Source organism: Bufo bufo, chromosome 1 (genome assembly GCF_905171765.1).
Source record: "Bufo bufo chromosome 1, aBufBuf1.1, whole genome shotgun sequence".
In the NCBI taxonomy this organism is placed as follows: Eukaryota; Metazoa; Chordata; class Amphibia; order Anura; family Bufonidae; genus Bufo; species Bufo bufo.
In genome coordinates, this window is record NC_053389.1 from 108,608,894 (window position 1) to 108,627,452 (window position 18,559).

At 43.4% G+C, this 18,559-nt stretch overlaps 1 protein-coding gene across 4 annotated transcripts in view; it reads right to left on the minus strand.

Annotated features, from left to right (window-relative positions):
* DVL1 (dishevelled segment polarity protein 1) overlaps positions 1-18,559 on the minus strand; it is a 231,790-nt gene that overhangs the window by 50,011 nt on the left and 163,220 nt on the right. For all 4 annotated transcript variants that reach the window (XM_040427805.1, XM_040427815.1, XM_040427832.1 and 1 more), the window contains 4 exons: positions 7,892-7,985; positions 6,254-6,323; positions 4,821-4,960; positions 33-109 (listed from right to left, as the gene is read on the minus strand). In XM_040427805.1, coding sequence (XP_040283739.1) covers positions 33-109; positions 4,821-4,960; positions 6,254-6,323; positions 7,892-7,985 — 381 coding nt within the window. The remainder of the gene's footprint in view (positions 1-32; positions 110-4,820; positions 4,961-6,253; positions 6,324-7,891; positions 7,986-18,559) is intronic.

Consider the following 18,559-nt stretch of genomic DNA (forward strand, 5'->3'; position numbering starts at 1 on the left):
AAAAAATCACCACAATCTTCTGTAATACATACCCTGGTTTGGATACAATTTCTCTTAAAACTCTAACTGCATCATCATTGCTCATGTTCTCAAAATTAACATCATTAACCTGCAAAATGCCAAACATATATGTAAGGTATAAGCATGATAGATAGATAGATAGATAGATAGATAGATAGATAGATAGATAGATAGATAGATAGATAGATAAGACACAACCAGACACTGGTTTTGAATTGTGTTTCAATAACATAATTTATTAAACAAACTAATGGAACTGGCATGGGCAAAAATGATGGTCCCTTTAACTTAATATCTTGTTGAACAACCTTTTGAGGCAATCACTGCAATCAAGTGAATTCTGTAACTCTCAATGAGACTTCTGCACTTGCCCACAAGTATTTTGTCCCACTCCTCGTTAGCAAACGGCCCCAGCTGTCTCAGGTTTGAAGGGTGTCTTCTCCAGACTGTGTGATTCAGCTCCTTCCAAAGATCTTCAATAGGATTTAGATCAGGACTCATAGAAGGCCACTTCAGCATAGTCCAATCCTTTGATAGTGGCCATTCTTGGATGTTTTAGCTGTGTGTTTTGCGTCATTATCCTGTTGGAGGACCCATGACTGAGACCAAGCTTTCTGAAACTGGGCCACACATTTCACTTCATAATGCTTTGAAAGTCTAGAGATTTCATTGTACCCTGCAAAAATTCAAGACAGATGCAGGAAAGCAGCCCCAAAACATAACCGAATATCCTTCATGTTTCACAGTAAGTACAATGTTCTTTTCTTTGTATTCTTCATTTTTGTGTCTGTGAACATGAACTATTCTGACTTGCTAAACAGCTCCAATTGTGTCTGATCTGTCCAAAAGACATTCTCCCAGAAGCTTTGTGGCTTGTCAATATGCATTTTGGCAAATTCCAGTATGGCTTTTTTATGATTTGCTTTCAACAGTTGTTTCCTCCTTGGTCGTCTTCCATCAAGTCCACTTTGGCTAAGACAGCAATCGATGGTGCAATCTGACATTGATGTACCTTGACCTTGAAGTTCACCTCTAACCTATTTGGAAGTTGTTGTGGCTATTTGGTCACCATTCGTATAATCCGTCTCTTCAATTTGTCACCAATTTTCCTCAGCCATGTTCAGGGAGGTTGGCTACAGTCCAGTAGACCTTAAACCTCTTAATAATCTGTGCAACTGTAGTAACAGGAACATCAAGCTGTTTGGAGATGGTCTTATAGCCTTTACCTTTAACATGTTTGTCTATAATTTTCTTTCTAATCTCCTGAGACAACTCTCTCCTTAGCTTTCTTTGGTCCATATTCAGTGTGGTCCACACCATGATACCAAAGAGCACAGTGACTACTTTTGACCCTCTAAATAGGCAGACTGACTGATTATAAGTTTGAAGACACCTGTGATGCTAATTACAGAACACCTTAGGCCTCTTGCACACGACCGTATGCCCTCCGAGACCTACGGTCCATGAGTGGGCCATATGTCCCGGAGCGGCATTGATCATGCGCACAGAAGTACACAGCATCATAGATTACGTTGGGCCACCTGTGGGGCTATTGTCCCGCACTCATATGATCTTGCGGGACAATAGCCCCGCGGGCTGCCCGATGTGCACAGCATCATTGTAATTTATGATGCTGTGTACTGCCGTGCGCACGATCAATGCCGCTCTGGGACATATGGCCAGCTCACAGTCCGTATGTCTAGGAGGGCATACGGTCGTGTGCAAGAGGCCTTAGTTTAAGGTGTCCCTATGGTCAAATTATTTTCAATCTTTTCTAGGGGTACCGTCATTTTTGTCCAGACCAGTTTCATTACTTAGTTTCTTTCATTATTCTGTTGAACCACAAATCTAAAGCAGTGTTTGATTTTCACTAGTTGATTTTCAGTACATTTTTATTACTTTTCTCAGTTTCAAGTTATTTCAATGACCATTGTGGGTTTTTCTTTCTTTAAAGGAAGGGTACCAACAATTTTATCCACACGTGTAGATAGATAGACAGGCAGATACTAGATATGCACATGTGGACTGTCACAGTTTAATATCACAGATCATAATTGGTACCAACATCATTTAAATGAGAAAATAATACTACAATGCCCATATTTTGTATGCCTGGCACCATTCCCAAGAATTAAAATGCAATGAACACGCTTATTCCTCATTCTTCATTTAAATTGGGGAGGTTAGAAAAAGGGAAACAATTCCCAGTATATATTAGGCTTAGTAATATCAAAGGCAGCTGACATGAGCCTGTGATGGCATTAAAGCATCCCCTGTGTAATCTCCGCAAACTGAAAGAAACACAAGTAATCTTGTAAATGACTCCTGAGGCTTTGTGATAGGCGACGTGCATCTTGCTTGTTGTTTCAGTAGCGTTACTCTACTTTTGTCTTCCAGGATAGAATAATACCATAAGGCAGTCCTAATTAATACTGCAGTGTCTATGGCACAGATTTGCGGCAAACCAATAGCAGCCAAAAGCGTAGTTGCTTTGATGAGTCTGCCACATACTGATGCTGTTTGACTCATAAAGCTAACTAAATATCGGAGTTACCATACAGCAAATTATCCATTGTATTTCGCGCGGGTGCAATGCGTGAGGTGAACGCATTGCACCCGCACTGAATACTGACCCATTCATTTCAATTAGGCTGTGTACATGAGCGGTGATTTTCACGCATCACTTGTGCATTGCTTGAAAATCACAGCATGTTCTATATTCTGCGTTTTTCAAGCAATGCAGGCCCCATAGAAATGAATGGGGCTGCTTGAAAATCGCATAGCATCTGCAAGCAAGTGCGGATGCGATGCGAATTTCACGCATGGTTGCTAAGGAGACGAGGGATGAGCAGCCCGGGACCCCATTTACTTTATTATTTTCCATTATAACATGGTTATAATGGAAAATAATAGCATTCTTTAACAAAGAATACTAAGTATAATGTCAATTGAGGGGTTAAAAAAATAATAAAAACATATCTCACCCCATCCACTTGATCACGCAGCCGGGATCCTCTTCTTTGTTCTTTTTGAAGGACCTGCCAAAGGACCTTCGCTGACGTCATCACGCTCACCACATGGTAAGCGCGATGACGTCAGCGAAGGTCATTTTGCAGGTCCTTCAAGAAGAACAAAGAAGAGGATCCCGGCTCCACGATCAAGTGGATGGGGTGAGTAATGTTTTTATTATTTTTTAACCCTCAACTGACATTTGACTTTGCATTCTGTATTAAAGAATGCTATTATTTTCCATTCTAACCATGTTATAAGGGAAAATAATAAAATCTACACAACACCTAACCCAAACTTCAGTGAAGAAGTCCGGGTTCGGGTCTGGGTACCACATTCAGTTTTTTATCACGCACGTGTAAAACGCATTTCACCCACGCGATAAAAACTGAACAACTGAACGCGAACGCAGGCAAAACTGATTGACTTTGCCTGCAAACTCGCTCAGTTTTTTTTACTGAACACAGACGCAACACATCCAGACCTAATCCGGACACGCTCGTCTGCAAGGGGCCTTAAGGGTAAACCTTCAGTGACAGGCATCCTTCTCGCGGGAGATCTATAGAAACTGGCCTGCTGTGCCTATAGTTAAATGAGGTCCTGCACAAATACAGTATATAGCCTCACAGAACTGGCGGGACATACATTTTCTGGATGTCCTCCTTGCCCAACTATTAGTAGATTATTGTATTCAGCTGTGCTGCCAAGAAAGATAGATTCAACATTTTGCATCTAGAAAGTGCTTACTGACATATTGTCTTAAAAGGCCATCTGTCAGCAGATTTGTCCCTATGACACTGGCTGACCTATTACATGTGCGCTTGGCATCTGAAGGCATCTGTGTTGGTTCCGTGTTTATATGTGCCCGCATTGCTGAGAAAAGTGAAGTTTTAACATATGCAAATGAGCCTCTAGGAGCAACGGCTCAGCTCACTCTACAATGGCAGCGCCCCCATGGCTCCTAGAGGCTCATTTGCATATATTTAAAATTAATTTTTCTCAGTAATGCGGCCCCTTTAATTTTTAATACATTAAATTACTATACATTGCCAGTTATAAAGGCTTCATTTCCTGAATGACCACACCAGTACAAATCACCACTAGCATTTTGCAAGCAAAGAATTCTGGGAGAACGATGAATGCAGGTTTGCGCTATAATGCAGACCGTAACTCAGGATCTGTATAAAAATCAAGTGTATTCACAGAGTTAGGCCTCTTCCACACGAACGTTGTGCATCCATTCCGTGCAATTTGCGGCCGGGAAGGATCGAGACACATTCAACTTGAATGGTCCGTGATCCGTCTGCACCGTCTATTTTTCTGCGGTGCGGAGGCACGGACAGAAACACCACGGAAGCACTCCGTAGTGCTTCCGTGGGGTTCTGATCCGTGCTTCCATTCCGCATTTCCGTGCTTGCAGACCCATACACATCCGTGATGCAGAGTGCACACGGGCCGCCGTATGCGGGCCACAATACGGCCACGGGCACACAACATTCGTGTGCAAGAGGCCTTACTCAGCTTATTACGTATATTAGTTTTTAGATTTGTATAATTGTGTGCAGGGTGGACATCCCCTCTAGTTCTCTGGGAAATAGATATAGGTCTTTCTATTTATTTTAGCATATAGAAAAAAGATTTCACATTCTTCAGGAAATTTACCCCCAAGCCAAGATTTTTGTGCTAGGTTGAGGTTTATGAATTTGTTTTTCTCCTCTAAAACAATGACAAAAAAAAATCAGAACCAAAAGACACTTTATGTAATAATATAATATGGTCATATACTGCACCTGTAGAAGCATATCTCCAGGCTCAATTCGTCCATCTGCAGCTACAGCGCCACCTTTCATAATGGATCCTATATAGATTCCCCCATCCCCACGGTCATTGCTCTGGCCTACAATACTGATCCCCAGGAAGTTGTATTTCTCTGGAAAAAGAAGAATACAATGTTTTTAGAAAAAGGGTTAGGTTGTCCAAGGCATTTCTACTTGCAGTAATGCATATGCTATGTACATATACAGTACATGCTCCTGGACATAACCTTGACAACCAGAATGAAACCATCTACTGTTTGTATTGGTGGCCACATTATATATATATATATTAGGGATGAGTGAATTGAACTAGTTCAGCCAGATCAAACAGCACAGCCAGATCATCAGGGCCTGGGCTACATGTCCAGTCCTTTCAATCAACAAGCATGTCGCCTCTTCTTCACCTGTGGGGACATCCCCTCACAGGTGAAGAACTTCCTCTAATGAGACGAATATTCGCTCATTTCTATACATATACATATAATACAAATATATTAATACATGCAAATATGTAATTGCCTTCAAAACAGCATCGGTTCTTCTAGGTACACTTGCGCACAGTTTTTGAGGGAACTTAGCAGGGAGGTTGGTCCACACATCTTGGAGAACTAACCACAGATCTTTTGTGGATGTAGGTTTGCTCAAGCCCTTCTGTCGCTTCAAGTAATCCCAGACAGACGATCTGTGGCAAGTTCTCCAAGATGTTTGGTCACCAGTCTCCCAGGCTGTTGCCCTACCCAAGCCCTCCCAGACCCAGTCATAGACTCCCTCAGGCTTGACTCTAGTACCATTCAACCCATCTTGGGCCCCATCCGGGCTGATATCTTTCACAGCACCTCACATACCTCAGTGCAGCCAACCTTTCACTGTACATTGGTCACCGGTCTCCCAGGCTGTTGTCCTACACACCTCCTGCTAGACCCAGTCATAGCCTCCCTCAAGCTTGATGGGCACTGAATCCCCCTTGAGTCCACTCTGGGCTGATATCTTACACAGCCCCTCGCAGCCTCCCCAGAATTGACTCTTTCCAGGGCTGACAATACTTCAGTCCTTTGCGCCTCAGCGACAGTCGCCCCAGGACCCCAGAAGCCTTCCTAGGCAATACACTGAGTGACCCAATATATAGCATTTCCATAGGCTCCTCTTCGTTCACTCTGGCCTCCATCCCACCACATTTCTTTGTATATTGTATACTTATTTTTGGACTCAAAATCACTTCCACTGAATGATGTTGTTAAGGTGGCAAAAGCATGGATTTCTGCAGCCCCATTCAGATGGATGGGATAGTTACAAAATTTTGAAGCAATTCTGCCCAGTATGAGAATACCATAACTGGAGATAACTTCTATGTGCCCCTATTTAACGTGCACCGGTTTGAGAGGTATCGTGGAATATACGACACTTACCCATATTCAGTGTGACTGTGATAATATTTAGGGACATGGTTGAGTCTGTGATACTGCTGAATGAGGACGACTGTGGGAGAAAGCAGAAAAATCTGAAACAATATTCTCTGTGCTCTAGTAACATCCTAAAGACATAGCACTGTCTTATGTGTTTTACTGAAACTCAACCTACAGTATATTATTGTCTGGTTATGTGCAGGGCCATGAGACATATGATGGATTTGTATATCATTTATATAACGTCCTTTAAGGATGACTCTAGTGGAATATCAGGATGGCATAGAACAGTAATTTTAAAAGGACATGTCACCATCCTGACATGGGCTTTATCCCTTAGAGGACCCTGCGGTTTTCCGTTTTTGCATTTTAATTTTTCACATCCTGCCTTCCCAGACTTTTTTATTTTTCTGTTCACATAGCCGTATGAGGGCTTGATTTTTGTGGGACAAGTTGTACTTTCTAATGGCACCATTTAATATTGCGTATGATGTAGTGAGGAGTAAAATTAACCTCTTACCTTCATTCTCCAGGTCAGTATGATTACAACGATACTACAGTTCTATAGTTTTTCTTGCGTTTTAATACTGAAAAAAAATGTAAACCTTGAACATTTTTTTTGTTTTCATCGCTATATTCTGACCCCTGTAACTTTTTTGTAGTTAAGAGTATAGAGCTATGTGAGCTGATTTTTTGTGGGCTACCTGTACTTTTCAGTTATACCATTTTGAAGTGTGTGTGACTTCTTGATCACTTTTTATTTAATTGTTTTGGGAGGTGAAGTGACATAAAATGACTAACTGGCCATTTTGAATTATTTCCGCAGTGCCATATGCCGTATGGGATAAATATTGTTATATTTTAATACTTTAGTACTGGCTTTTTTAGATGCAGCAATGCCTATAATGTTTTTTTAATTATTTATTTTGTTTTTTGGGAAAGGGGGGTGATTTGAACTTTTATACATTTTTTAATATTTTTTAAACTTTTTTTTTTTTTACTTTTTTTAAGTCACCCTGGGTGACTATAACTAGCTATCATCAGATTGCCAATTGTCTTCTGTGATGGGTATTCATTCATCACAGAAAACACCATTCACTTTATACCAATACAGTGCTGCCACCTGTAGGCCTGCACTGTTATATACCAGTGATGGGTGTCAGAGCCCGCTTGAGGCTCCGATCCATCACGGCCATATTACAGCTTCCCCAATTTCAGCCAGGGAACTCTGTTGCGGGCGCAGGAGCGTGCGGCTCCCTCATCTGCAGCACGTGGTCACATTTCACCATGGCATCAGAGGGGTTAAATGTATGTGATCGGCCTTATGGCTGATCGCATACATTCGCCTCGGGCCTCTGCTGTTTGAAACAGCAGAAACCCTGCAGCTATGGTACCCATTGCACCCGCGAGCAGGAGCCATCTTTAAAGTGACAACCTCCGCTGTACATATATACGGCAGGGGTTGAAAAGAGGCTAATAAATAATTGTATTCCACGTTAAATGACAGTTCTGGAGCATTTTTACTTATGACTCTATATTGTACTATTCCTCTATTACTCCTACTTGATGTTTCTGAATAAATATACAATTGGGTGCAAAATCTATAGATGTATCCATATCAACAGAACCTGCACTACTCACCCTATCGACTTGCCTCATCTTCTGCTTCCGTCGTCTTCGTTTGTGCTTTCGTATAAGTCTTGAGGATGTGCTCTGTTCCGTGGTGCTGCTTAACCTGTAGAATACACAATGGTATATTCGTTACAATATAGTTTACTTTTGGACTCACATAAGTGAAGTCCATGAGCTGAGTCCACCAATTTAAAAACAATTGAGCACTAAAAATCTCTGACATGACATTCAGTCCAACGTAGCCATACTTTAAATGGTATGTCCAAGATCTTTAGTAAATGGAAGTCTCAAAGCTGTGCCACAGTTGTTCTGGAGGTGATCTATCGGACAGTGCTGCAGTGGAGCCCTTTGGCTGAAAAATCTGTAGTAGCGCAAACATTTTTTGTTAGGTTTCCCCTGTAAATCAGTAGTAAGTCAAAGCAACTGGATTTGTTGCATTTTATTTTTAATGATGTTTCTGACTGGTTTTCTCAATTACAATAACTTGTACAAAGAACCTTTGGCTTTAAATACTAGGACCCACTTTAATGCTGGAGATTCTTTGTACAAGTTATTCTAGTACTGCTATGTAGCTCAACATTTTTTGATTAGATTTCCCTTGAAAATCAGTAGTAAGTCAAAGAAACTGGATTTGTTGTATTTTCTTTTTCTTGACAATGTTTCCAACAGTTTTTCTCAATTAGAATAACTTGTACAAAGAACCTCCAGCTTTAAATACTAGTGATCCACTTTAATGCTTTGTACAAGTTATTCTAATTGAGAAAGCCAGTTGGTTGACTAGCGAAAGTCTTCAAGAAAAAATACTAAAAAGTCCAGTAAGGCCTCCTGCACACGACCGTTTTTTTTCCCCGTTTACTGGCCGATTTTTGCGTTCCGTATACGGAACCATTCATTTCAATGGTTCCGCCAAAAAAACGGAATGTACTTCGTATGCATTCCGTTTCGTATTTCCGTTTTTCCGTTCCGTTTAAAGATAGAACATGTCCTATTATTGCCCGCAAATCACGTTCCGTGGCTCCATTCAAGTCAATGGGTCCGCAAAAAAACGGAACACATACGGAAATGCATCCGTATGTCTTCCGTATCCGATCCGTTTTTTGCGGAACCATCTATTGAAAATGTTATGCCCAGCCCAATTTTTTCTATGTAATTAAAACGGAACAACGGATCAGTAAAAAACGGACCGCAAAACACTGAAAAAGCCATACGGTCGTGTGCAGGAGGCCTTACTCTGACGTATTACTACTGATATTCCATAGTAAGGCCTCATGCACACGGCCGTTGTTTTGGTCCGCGTCCGAGCCGTACATTGTGCGGCTTGGGCGCGGACCCATTCGCTTCAATGGGGCCACAAAAGATGCGGACAGCACTCCGTGTGCTGTCCGCATCCATTGCTCCGTTCCGCGTCCCCGCAAAAAAAAATAACATGTCCTATTCTTGTCCGCAAAACGGACAAGAATAGGCAATTATATCAATGGCCGCCCGTTCCGTTATGCAAATTGCGGAAGGCACACAGGCGACTTCCGTTTTTTGCGGATCCTCCATTTGCGGACCGCAAGAAACAGCATGGTCGCGTGCATGTAGTCCAAATGAGAATTATTGGAAGACTGTGTATCAGTATGGCAGCAAGTGCCTCATTGACCTATGCGGATGGCAGTAAGAACCCCCCCCTTACCACCACCACCTTCCTTTTAGGAGAGTGTGACCAAGATACTGGGACAAGTGTCCCCACTGGCTCCAACTAGACTGTGATTAGACTATATTATAAATAAATATTCACTCATTGACAAAAAAAAAATAACACACCCAGCTAGAAATATCAGATTACTACAAAGCTCTGCACTTAATTACGTCTCAGGCAGATATGTAAATAATTACAGGTTAGGTGCCCTATAAAAAAAAACTCTCACAGGATACTTTTGGGAAGTGTACCTTTTAGGCCTCCTGCACACGACTGTATGGTTTTGCGGTCCATTTTAAACGGATCCGTTTTTCCGTTTCAGTAGTGTTTCAGTTCCGTTTTGCCGTTCCATTTTGCCATTTGGTTTCCGTGTGATCCGTTTTTTGCGGATCGCAAATGGAAACGGAAGCATACAATAATGTTTAAACAGTAACTACATAAAAAAATTGGGCTGGACATAAAATTTTCAATAGATGGAAGAATTCGGAAGACATACAGGTGCATTACGTTTTTTTTTTTGCGGAACCATTGACTTGAATCGAGCCACGGAATGTGATTTGCGGGCAATAATAGTACATGTTCTATCTTTGAACGGAACCGAAATATGGAAACGGAAGGCATATGGAGTACCTTCAGGTTTTTTTGCGGATTCATTGAAATGAATGGTTCCATATATGGTCCGTATACGGAACGCAAAAAAACTGAACGTAAACGAAAAATAAAACGTTTGTGTGCAGGAGGCCTTATTAAGAGATCATTGACTGCAAGACATGCCTATATGGTGCACTCAAAGACATTTTGCCCAGTTGACAGACTGTGAGAGGGGCGCATCACTGGACTGAGAGAAGCAGGCTGAAGCGCCTGGCTTCTAGGCTGTTCTGACCTAGCTTTTAGGAGGTGTTAGGAGAAGTGGTCAGGAAAGGGTATACTGACACAGCGAACAACAGACAGACAGCCCAGACAGACCACCAGTAGAGAGGATCAACAGACCCCGACAAGCATGAGCAGCTCCCACAGTTTGGTTGTCCAGTATCCAGACACAGGTAGAACCTTTACTACACACCCCTGTCTCTGCACAGACAATTTCCAGGCGCTGAGCAGAAGGAAATTTGGTGTTATGGTTCCCATTATGTGTCCTGCCATTGACAGCCAGCCACGTTCACCTTCTTTTGCAGTGGTGTTGTGAACGAGAAATCTTGACCGCTACAGACTGGAACTGTATCGTCTTTAGTTATGAATTAAGGTTCTGTTTGGGATCATCTGATGATAATGCTCATCCACGCAAACAGGGTTTTCCAGGAATGTCTCTGCCAGATTGTAACACTTCCTAGAACTGCCAAGTTTTCAGATTCATCACCGATTGAGCATTTATGGGACCAGCAAGGAGGCCAGCCTTAGCAACCTACGAATGTATATAGGGGCAGATTGGGAACTTAAAGTGGCCCTAGAAAATAACATAAATTGGCCCTAATGTGGTAGGTGGGTCCAAATTGACTATAGGCGGGGCAACACGCGTAGATGGGGCCAAAACAAGTTGGCTCGGTCATCAACACCATAGTGCAGCACAGAAAACCATACCAAAGAACCAAATACCACAATTCAGCACAAAATATCTCCCCAGAAGCTTGTCCCTATGTGGTGGCTATTAATAGCTACCACATTGTGTCCTCCTCCTCCTAAGATATGGAGCAGGAAGCTTAGGAGGTGAGATGTGGGCCACAGCACCAAGCCAGCCCTACTTTTACATGCGGCCTGGACTTCCTCTAATAATGACCCCTATAGTGCCCCCAGTAGTATGAACCTAGCCAACGACATTGAGGAGGGCTTTAGTGGCACTGTGGAGCATCAGCCGACCGGGAAAATTCCCTGTAGGGTCTCTGGCCAGTCCATGCCTGAGTATCCCTGAGTGTGCAGCATCTACAGGACCAGCTGCAACATTTGTGGGTGAATATGCCGCAAGATACCATACAGATACCTGTATGCCTCCATGCCCAACCGTACCTCATCTTGTATCCAGACTAGAGATGACCCAACAGCTAGAGGCTCCTTTCAATTGTACAGTTTTCCCCAATAAGCCTATCCTTTTGGTCTAATATTGTAATCACTTACATATATCATCATTACATTAACACTTTAGTTTGATTCCAACAACTCCTTCTTGGTGCGTTATTTTTTTGTCATTGAGTGTATAAATTGCTCCTGAGGAGGTAGATTTTGTGCCTCTGTTGAATATAACCATCAAGCTTTGTTCCTCTGCTGAATATAACCATCAAGCTTTGTGCCTCCCCGTGAGAAAAAAAAAACATATTTTTTTTCCCCCCATATCAACCTTTTGAGTCTGTGGCACCTTCGACAGGGCTCCATCAGCCACCACACCGCACATAAGCCACTTTGTGTCAGCTTCATAACATCCTATGGCCGCCTGACGCTGGAGTATACAAAGAGCTACAGACATGTGTTATAGATACACAGGTGTGGCTTCAAGCTCCTCAGCTGCAATGCAAAGTCTAAGGCCTCATGCACACGACCGTATATATATTGCGGTCCGCAAAAAATACGGATGACGCCTGTGTGCATTCCGTATTTTGCGGAACGGAACAGCTGGCCCCTAATAGAACAGTACTATCCTTGTCCGTAATGCGGACAATAGGACATGTTCTATTTTTTTGCGGAACGGAAATACGGACATACGGAAACGGAATGCACACAAAGTGTGTTTTTTTTGCTGACCAACTGAAATGAATGGTTTCGTATACGGTTCAAAAAAAAACCTGAATGGACACGGAAAGAAAATATGTTCATGTGCATGAGGCCTAATACTGATTTCTTCTTATGCGCCTGTGAGGCCTTTGGGCCTCTCGGATACCAGGACATGGGCGTGACTGCTATCTCTGCACCCGCATAGCTATGCCCTTGTGAACATATATAGAAATCACTGCAGTTCTATTAAATATTCATTCCAGACAGATGTGTTTTATTCACGCTTATGGTGAAGAGGCTCCTCGGACAATGAACCTGCTCGCGGTGGGGAGATGTGTGTGTAGAGTTCTTTCATCTTCAGCCCTGCGTGTCCAAGATCTGTACCCGTGAAATTCCTGTGGTAATTAATCTGCTCTCAGGATGACAGATATTTTTACATCGCCAGCAGCAATGATTTTATTCTTGGGAGAAGAAGGCTACATGCGGGTGAGATGCAGACACAATGTCACATGGAAGACAAAGGCGTATCGGTTGTATTGCGCTAACATATGCCTTTACTAGGCTTTTGCCTTTTATGGAGTAATTTGGAGAAATGCGCTTTATCGTTCTGGATGAGGGTTGGAAACAGACAATGTCTGTCGTGTCTTCTGGCCAGCAAGTTAATTAGAATCAGCATTAATTGCAGGAAAAATACAAGATGTGGGGGAGGGGGGATAGCACATGTGCAGTATGTAGCTGAGCTCAGGTACGGTGTGAATAGGAGGACTATAGAAAGACATGAATTATCAAGAATGACAAGAACATTCTCCCTGGAAACAGCATTTGTGGGTGAACACACATGAGAGCCACACGAATTTTCATGCCGATTTATGTGAGTTTCCGCAGCATATCTGCACCAAAATCCACAATTTCTAAGATCTCACCCTTCCAATGAAAAGGGTTGAATCCGCAGCTAAAACCGCAAATATAATTGACATGCTGCAGGTTTAGAAATCCGCACGGCAGGTCAATCTCTGCACAGAAAAAGATCCACAAAGTGTACACGACATTTGCGTAATCTCATACACTTTGCTGGTACTGTAATAGGCCTCATGCACACGACCGTGGTTTGGGTCCGCATCCGAGCCGCCGTTTTTGCGGCTCTGATGCGGACCCATTCACTTCAATGGGGCCGCAAAAGATGCGGACAGCACTCCGTGTGCTGTCCGCATCCGTTGCTCCGTTCCGCGGCCCCACTAAAAAAATATAACATGTCCTATTCTTGTCCGTGCTTTGCAGACAAGAATAGGCATTTATATTGCCGGCGTCCGTTCCGTTCCGCAAATTGCGGAAGGCAACACGGGCAGCTTCCGGCAATCTTGCGGATTTAAAAATCTGTGCAGCCAAGTGGGAAAAAAAACTGGAGGAATGTTTTGCTAAAATCTCATGCTTGGCACTGTGGAAGCATCTTCAGGGGCATCTGGGGCACTGTAAGGCCTCTTTCACACATCTGTGTCCGTGATGACATCTGTGACCAATTGGTCAGTAGTTCATCCCTGAAGGATGTGTTCGGCCTGTGTGTCCGTTTTTTTGCTTTCCGTGTGTCATCCATATTCCATGGACACTGCTAGGCAAAAATTGAGCAACAATCTGTGAAAACCACGGACGAACCAGAGTTGGCATCTGTGTTGTGTCTGTGGTTTTCACAGGCCCATAGACTATAAGGCTGGTTTCACACGCGGCAGATTTTGTCTGCGACTGAAAATCAGTTCCATTCATTTGAATGGGGCAGCAAGCACATGGATTTCTGCAAGCCTCATTTAGATGAATGGAACAGATATTTAGTAGTGTAATTATCTGCCACAAAATCTGCCGCGTGTGAAGGCGCCCTTATGTGTGCGAGAGATCTATACTCACCGATAAACCACGGACTCAGGGTTCATGAAAACCACTGAATACATACATTAAAGTCAATGGATACATGTGCTGTTCATGGAGACCACGGACAGTACACATCCGTGATACACTGACGTGTGAAAGAGGCCTAAGCCTAATTTCAGACGAGCGTGTTCACTGTGTGGGAGCGTGATTTCTTGTAGTGAACTCCGCTCCTGTCACAGGACTACATGGAATGATAATGATTGTTGTAATTATAGGTACTGACGGCATTATGTGACACAGCATTATAAATTATTAAAAAGCCCTGGGGTCAATTCACAGAATAAGGGCTTGTTCACACGACCGTATGGCTTTTTCAGTGTTTTGCGGCCCATTTTTCACAGATCCGTTGTTCCGTTTTTTTGTTTCCGTTGTGTTACCGTTTGTGTTCCGTTTTTCTGTATGGCATATACAGTATACAGTAATTACATAGAAAAAATTGGGCTGGGCATAACATTTTCAATAGATGGTTCCGCAAAAACGGAACGGATACGGAAGACATACGGATGCATTTCCATATGTGTTCCGTTTTTTTTTTGCGGACCCATTGACTTGAATGGAGCCACGGAACGTGATTTGCGGGCAATAATAGGACATGTTCTAGATTTCAACGGAACGGAAAAACGGAAATACGGAAACGGAATGCATATGGAGTACAGTCCGTTTTTTTTGCGGAACTATTGAAATAAATGGTTCCGTATACGGAACGCAAAAAAACGGCCCGTATGCAGAACGCAAAAAACTTTCGTGTGAACGAGCCCTAAGTGTCCAGTCCTGGAAATCACCCACCCCCACCACTCCCGACACAGTGGACACTACTAAAAGGGCTCATGCACGCGACCGTATGGCTTTTTCAGTGTATTGCGGTCTGTTTTTTACGGAACCGTTGTTCTGTTTTTTGTTTCCGTTGTGTTTCCATTTCCTTTCCGTTTTTCTGTTCCGTTTTTCCGTATGCCATATACAGTATACAGTAATTACATAGAAAAAATTGGGCTGGGCATAACATTTTCAATAGATGGTTCCGCAAAAACAGAACAGATACGGAAGACATACGGATGCATTTCCATATGTATTCCGTTTTTTTTTGCGGACCCATTGACTTGAATGGAGCCAAGCACCGTGATTTGCGGACAAGAATAGGACATGTTCTATCTTTTCACGGTACGGAAATAGGGCTCATTCACACGACCGTGTGAAGCCCGTGCCCGTGCTGTGGACCGCAAATTGCGGTCCGCTAAGCACTGGCACCTGCCGTGTGGCAGCCGCATAGGGATCGCGGCCCCATTCACTTGAATGGGTCCGCGATCCCTCCGTTCCTCAAAAAAGATAGAGCAAGCTGTATCTTTTCGCGGTGCGGAAGCACGGAATGGAACCTCAGAAAGCACTCCGTAGTGCTTCCGTAGTGTTCCGTTCCGTGGTTCCATTCCGCACCTCCGGATTTGCGGACCCATTGAAATGAATGGGTCCGCATCCGTGATGCGGAATGGCCACGGTACGGAACCTGTGTACTGCGGATCCGCAAATGCGTTCCACAATACGGGCACGGGCTTCACGCGGTCGTGTGAACGAGCCCATACTGAAATGGAATGCACACGGAGACGCTTCATTTTTTTTTTGCTGAACCATTGAAATGAATGGTTCAGTATATGTACCGCATATTGAACGGCCAGTATACTGAATGCAAAATACTGTCGTGTGCATGAGCCCTAAGGGGGTACATGTAGCTGGCACTTTGGTGGCAATCCATACGACACAGAACATCAAAAACTTATAAGGCATCTGTGGCTGGCACACACTGTTAAGGGATTGTTGGGGTTAAAAAAAAGGCAACGAGCGCTATATGAGGTCCTAGTTTTAATTTTTACTTTATTTTCATTCTAGCTGTGAAAGGACGGCACTGATGACATCCTAAAAGAGCCCGTCTTCTAGCTTGTCTCCTCTTGCCAGCGCTCAACACTTCTCCACCATCCACTCTATCTCCTCACTGCTGCGTGGTCTTCCGGTGTGATGACAGCTGTGATCTAGACTTGTCTATTAGGATTTACATTAACCCAACAACGGTAACTCGTCTTTTAGTTTCTAAACTCTAACCTCCAAAACAAACCCACTGTCATCTCACATGCATCCCACCCTTGTCAGAGCCTGCAGGAATCAAGCCCCGGGGAAGGTGTCTTGATCTCTGGATACTAAGTAATGGGAAGAAGAGATGTGATGACAGGGAGGCATCTGCCGGAGAGGAGACACACCTTGACCACAGCCATCATAGCAAGTAGAGGCTAACTGCTTGGTGAAATCTTATCAAGTTTTGGCTTGTTTTGATGGCTTGTTCTTCCTTTCTGTCAGGCGTAGATAATGACACAAGGAATAGGATATAAAATAAAATACATCTTTAGCATATGATAACATTTTATTTTTGTGTTTTCAACCAGTACACAGACCTAACAAGGTCCAGAATCTGAACACTGAAGCAAATGTTGACCTGAGTTGTTCTCCTAAAGACACCTCAACATCATGTCTTCTGCTCTACAAGTAACAATTGTGACATCTGTGTGCTGTTTTTTTTTTTTTGGGGGACCCACAGAAATGAAAGGTCTGTGGGTGATCCACAAAAAATGCAGATCGGACACAGACCAAAAATACAGTTGTGTGCATGAGGCCTTAGGCTGGGGCTACACCTTGACCTTGACTGCAGCGCTGCAGTATCACAACTAGAAAGAGAATAGCGCTGCATTACAACCTGCAAGTTGCCACAATCCAAAAGTCGCCGGTAATCCAAATCCTGCAAGATTCATGTAACCATCTGGTCGCAGGCATGGCACCTTGTGGGTATTAACACCCCCCCATTTACGTTCATTATGCTGCGATGTACAGTACAATAGCCAGGGGTGTACGCAGATATTATAGGGCGCCATAGCAAAACTTTAATATGGCCTCCTCCCCTCACTACCTACTGAAAAAAAATGCTGCATCTCACCCACTTTATCCACCTTTTATGTTTGTGTTTCATAATTGGGCAGCACGGTGGCTCGGTGGTTAGCACTGGTGTCTTGCAGCACTGGGGTCCTAGGTTAGAATCTGACCAAGGACAACATCTGCATGGAGTTTGTATGTTCTCCCCATGTTTGCATGGGTTTCTTCTGGGTAATCCAGTTTCCTCCTACATGCCAAAGACATACTGATAGGGACCTTAGGCCTCATGCACTCGACCGTTGTTCTGGTCCGCATCCGAGCCGCAGTTTTTGCGGCTTGGGTGCAGACCCATTCAATTCATTGGGGCCGCAAAAGATGCGGACAGCACTCCGTGTGCTGTCCGCATCCGTTGCTCCGTTACGTAGCCCCGCAAAAAAAAAAAATAACATGTCCTATTCTTGTCCGTTTTGCAGACAAGAATAGGCATTTCTAAAATGGGCCACCTGTTCCGTTCCGCAAATTGCGGAAGGCACACGGGCGGCTTCCGTGTTTTGCGGATCCACAATTTGCGGACCACAAAAAACGGAACGGTCGTGTGCATGAAGTGCCCAAGGAACACCAGCCCAATACTGTTCCCACAGGCCCAAAGCAGTCATGTAGTCTTCCTCCATGGCATCACAATGCTGCAGTTTTTGGCTGTATGACATGTGTAGTCCCAGCCTAAGGCCTCTTTCACACTACAGTATGTCAATTTCAGTGTTTTGCGTTCCGTTTTTAACGGATCCGTTGTTCCGTTTTTTTGTTTTCGTTGTGTTTCCATTTCTGTTCCGTCTTTCCGTTCCGTTTTTCCGTATGGCATATACAGTATACAGTAATTACATAGAGAAAATTGGGCTGGGCATAACATTTTCCATAGATGGTTCAGAAAAAAACGGAACGGAAACGGAAGACATACGGATGCATTTCCGTATGTGTTCAGTTTTTTTTGCGGACCCATTGAATTGAATGGAGCCACGGAACGTGATTTGCGGCCAAATATAGGACATGTTCTATCTTTCAACGGAACGGAAAAACGGAAATACGGAAACGGAATGCATACGGAACACATTCCGTTTTTTTTGCGTAACCATTGAAATGAATGGTTCCGTATACGGACCGCAAAAAACGGACTGCAAAACGGAAAAAAAACCCGGTAGTGTGAAAGAGGCCTAAAAGTGTTTTCAGATTTGTTGCTGACATTTCTATAAATGTCCCACTCATCTGAATGGTTCTTGATGAAATACATATCCATGTTATAGAAAAAACTATTAGGTTGCTCAGCCGTTGCAGCCCCCAATGCACGGGCAACATCCGTGTAGATTCCGCAGACGGAACCAGACACATTCAACTTGAATGGGTCCATGATCCGTCCGCATTGCAAAAAAGTAGTGCATGCACTACATTTTTGAGGTGCTGAGGCACAGAGAGAA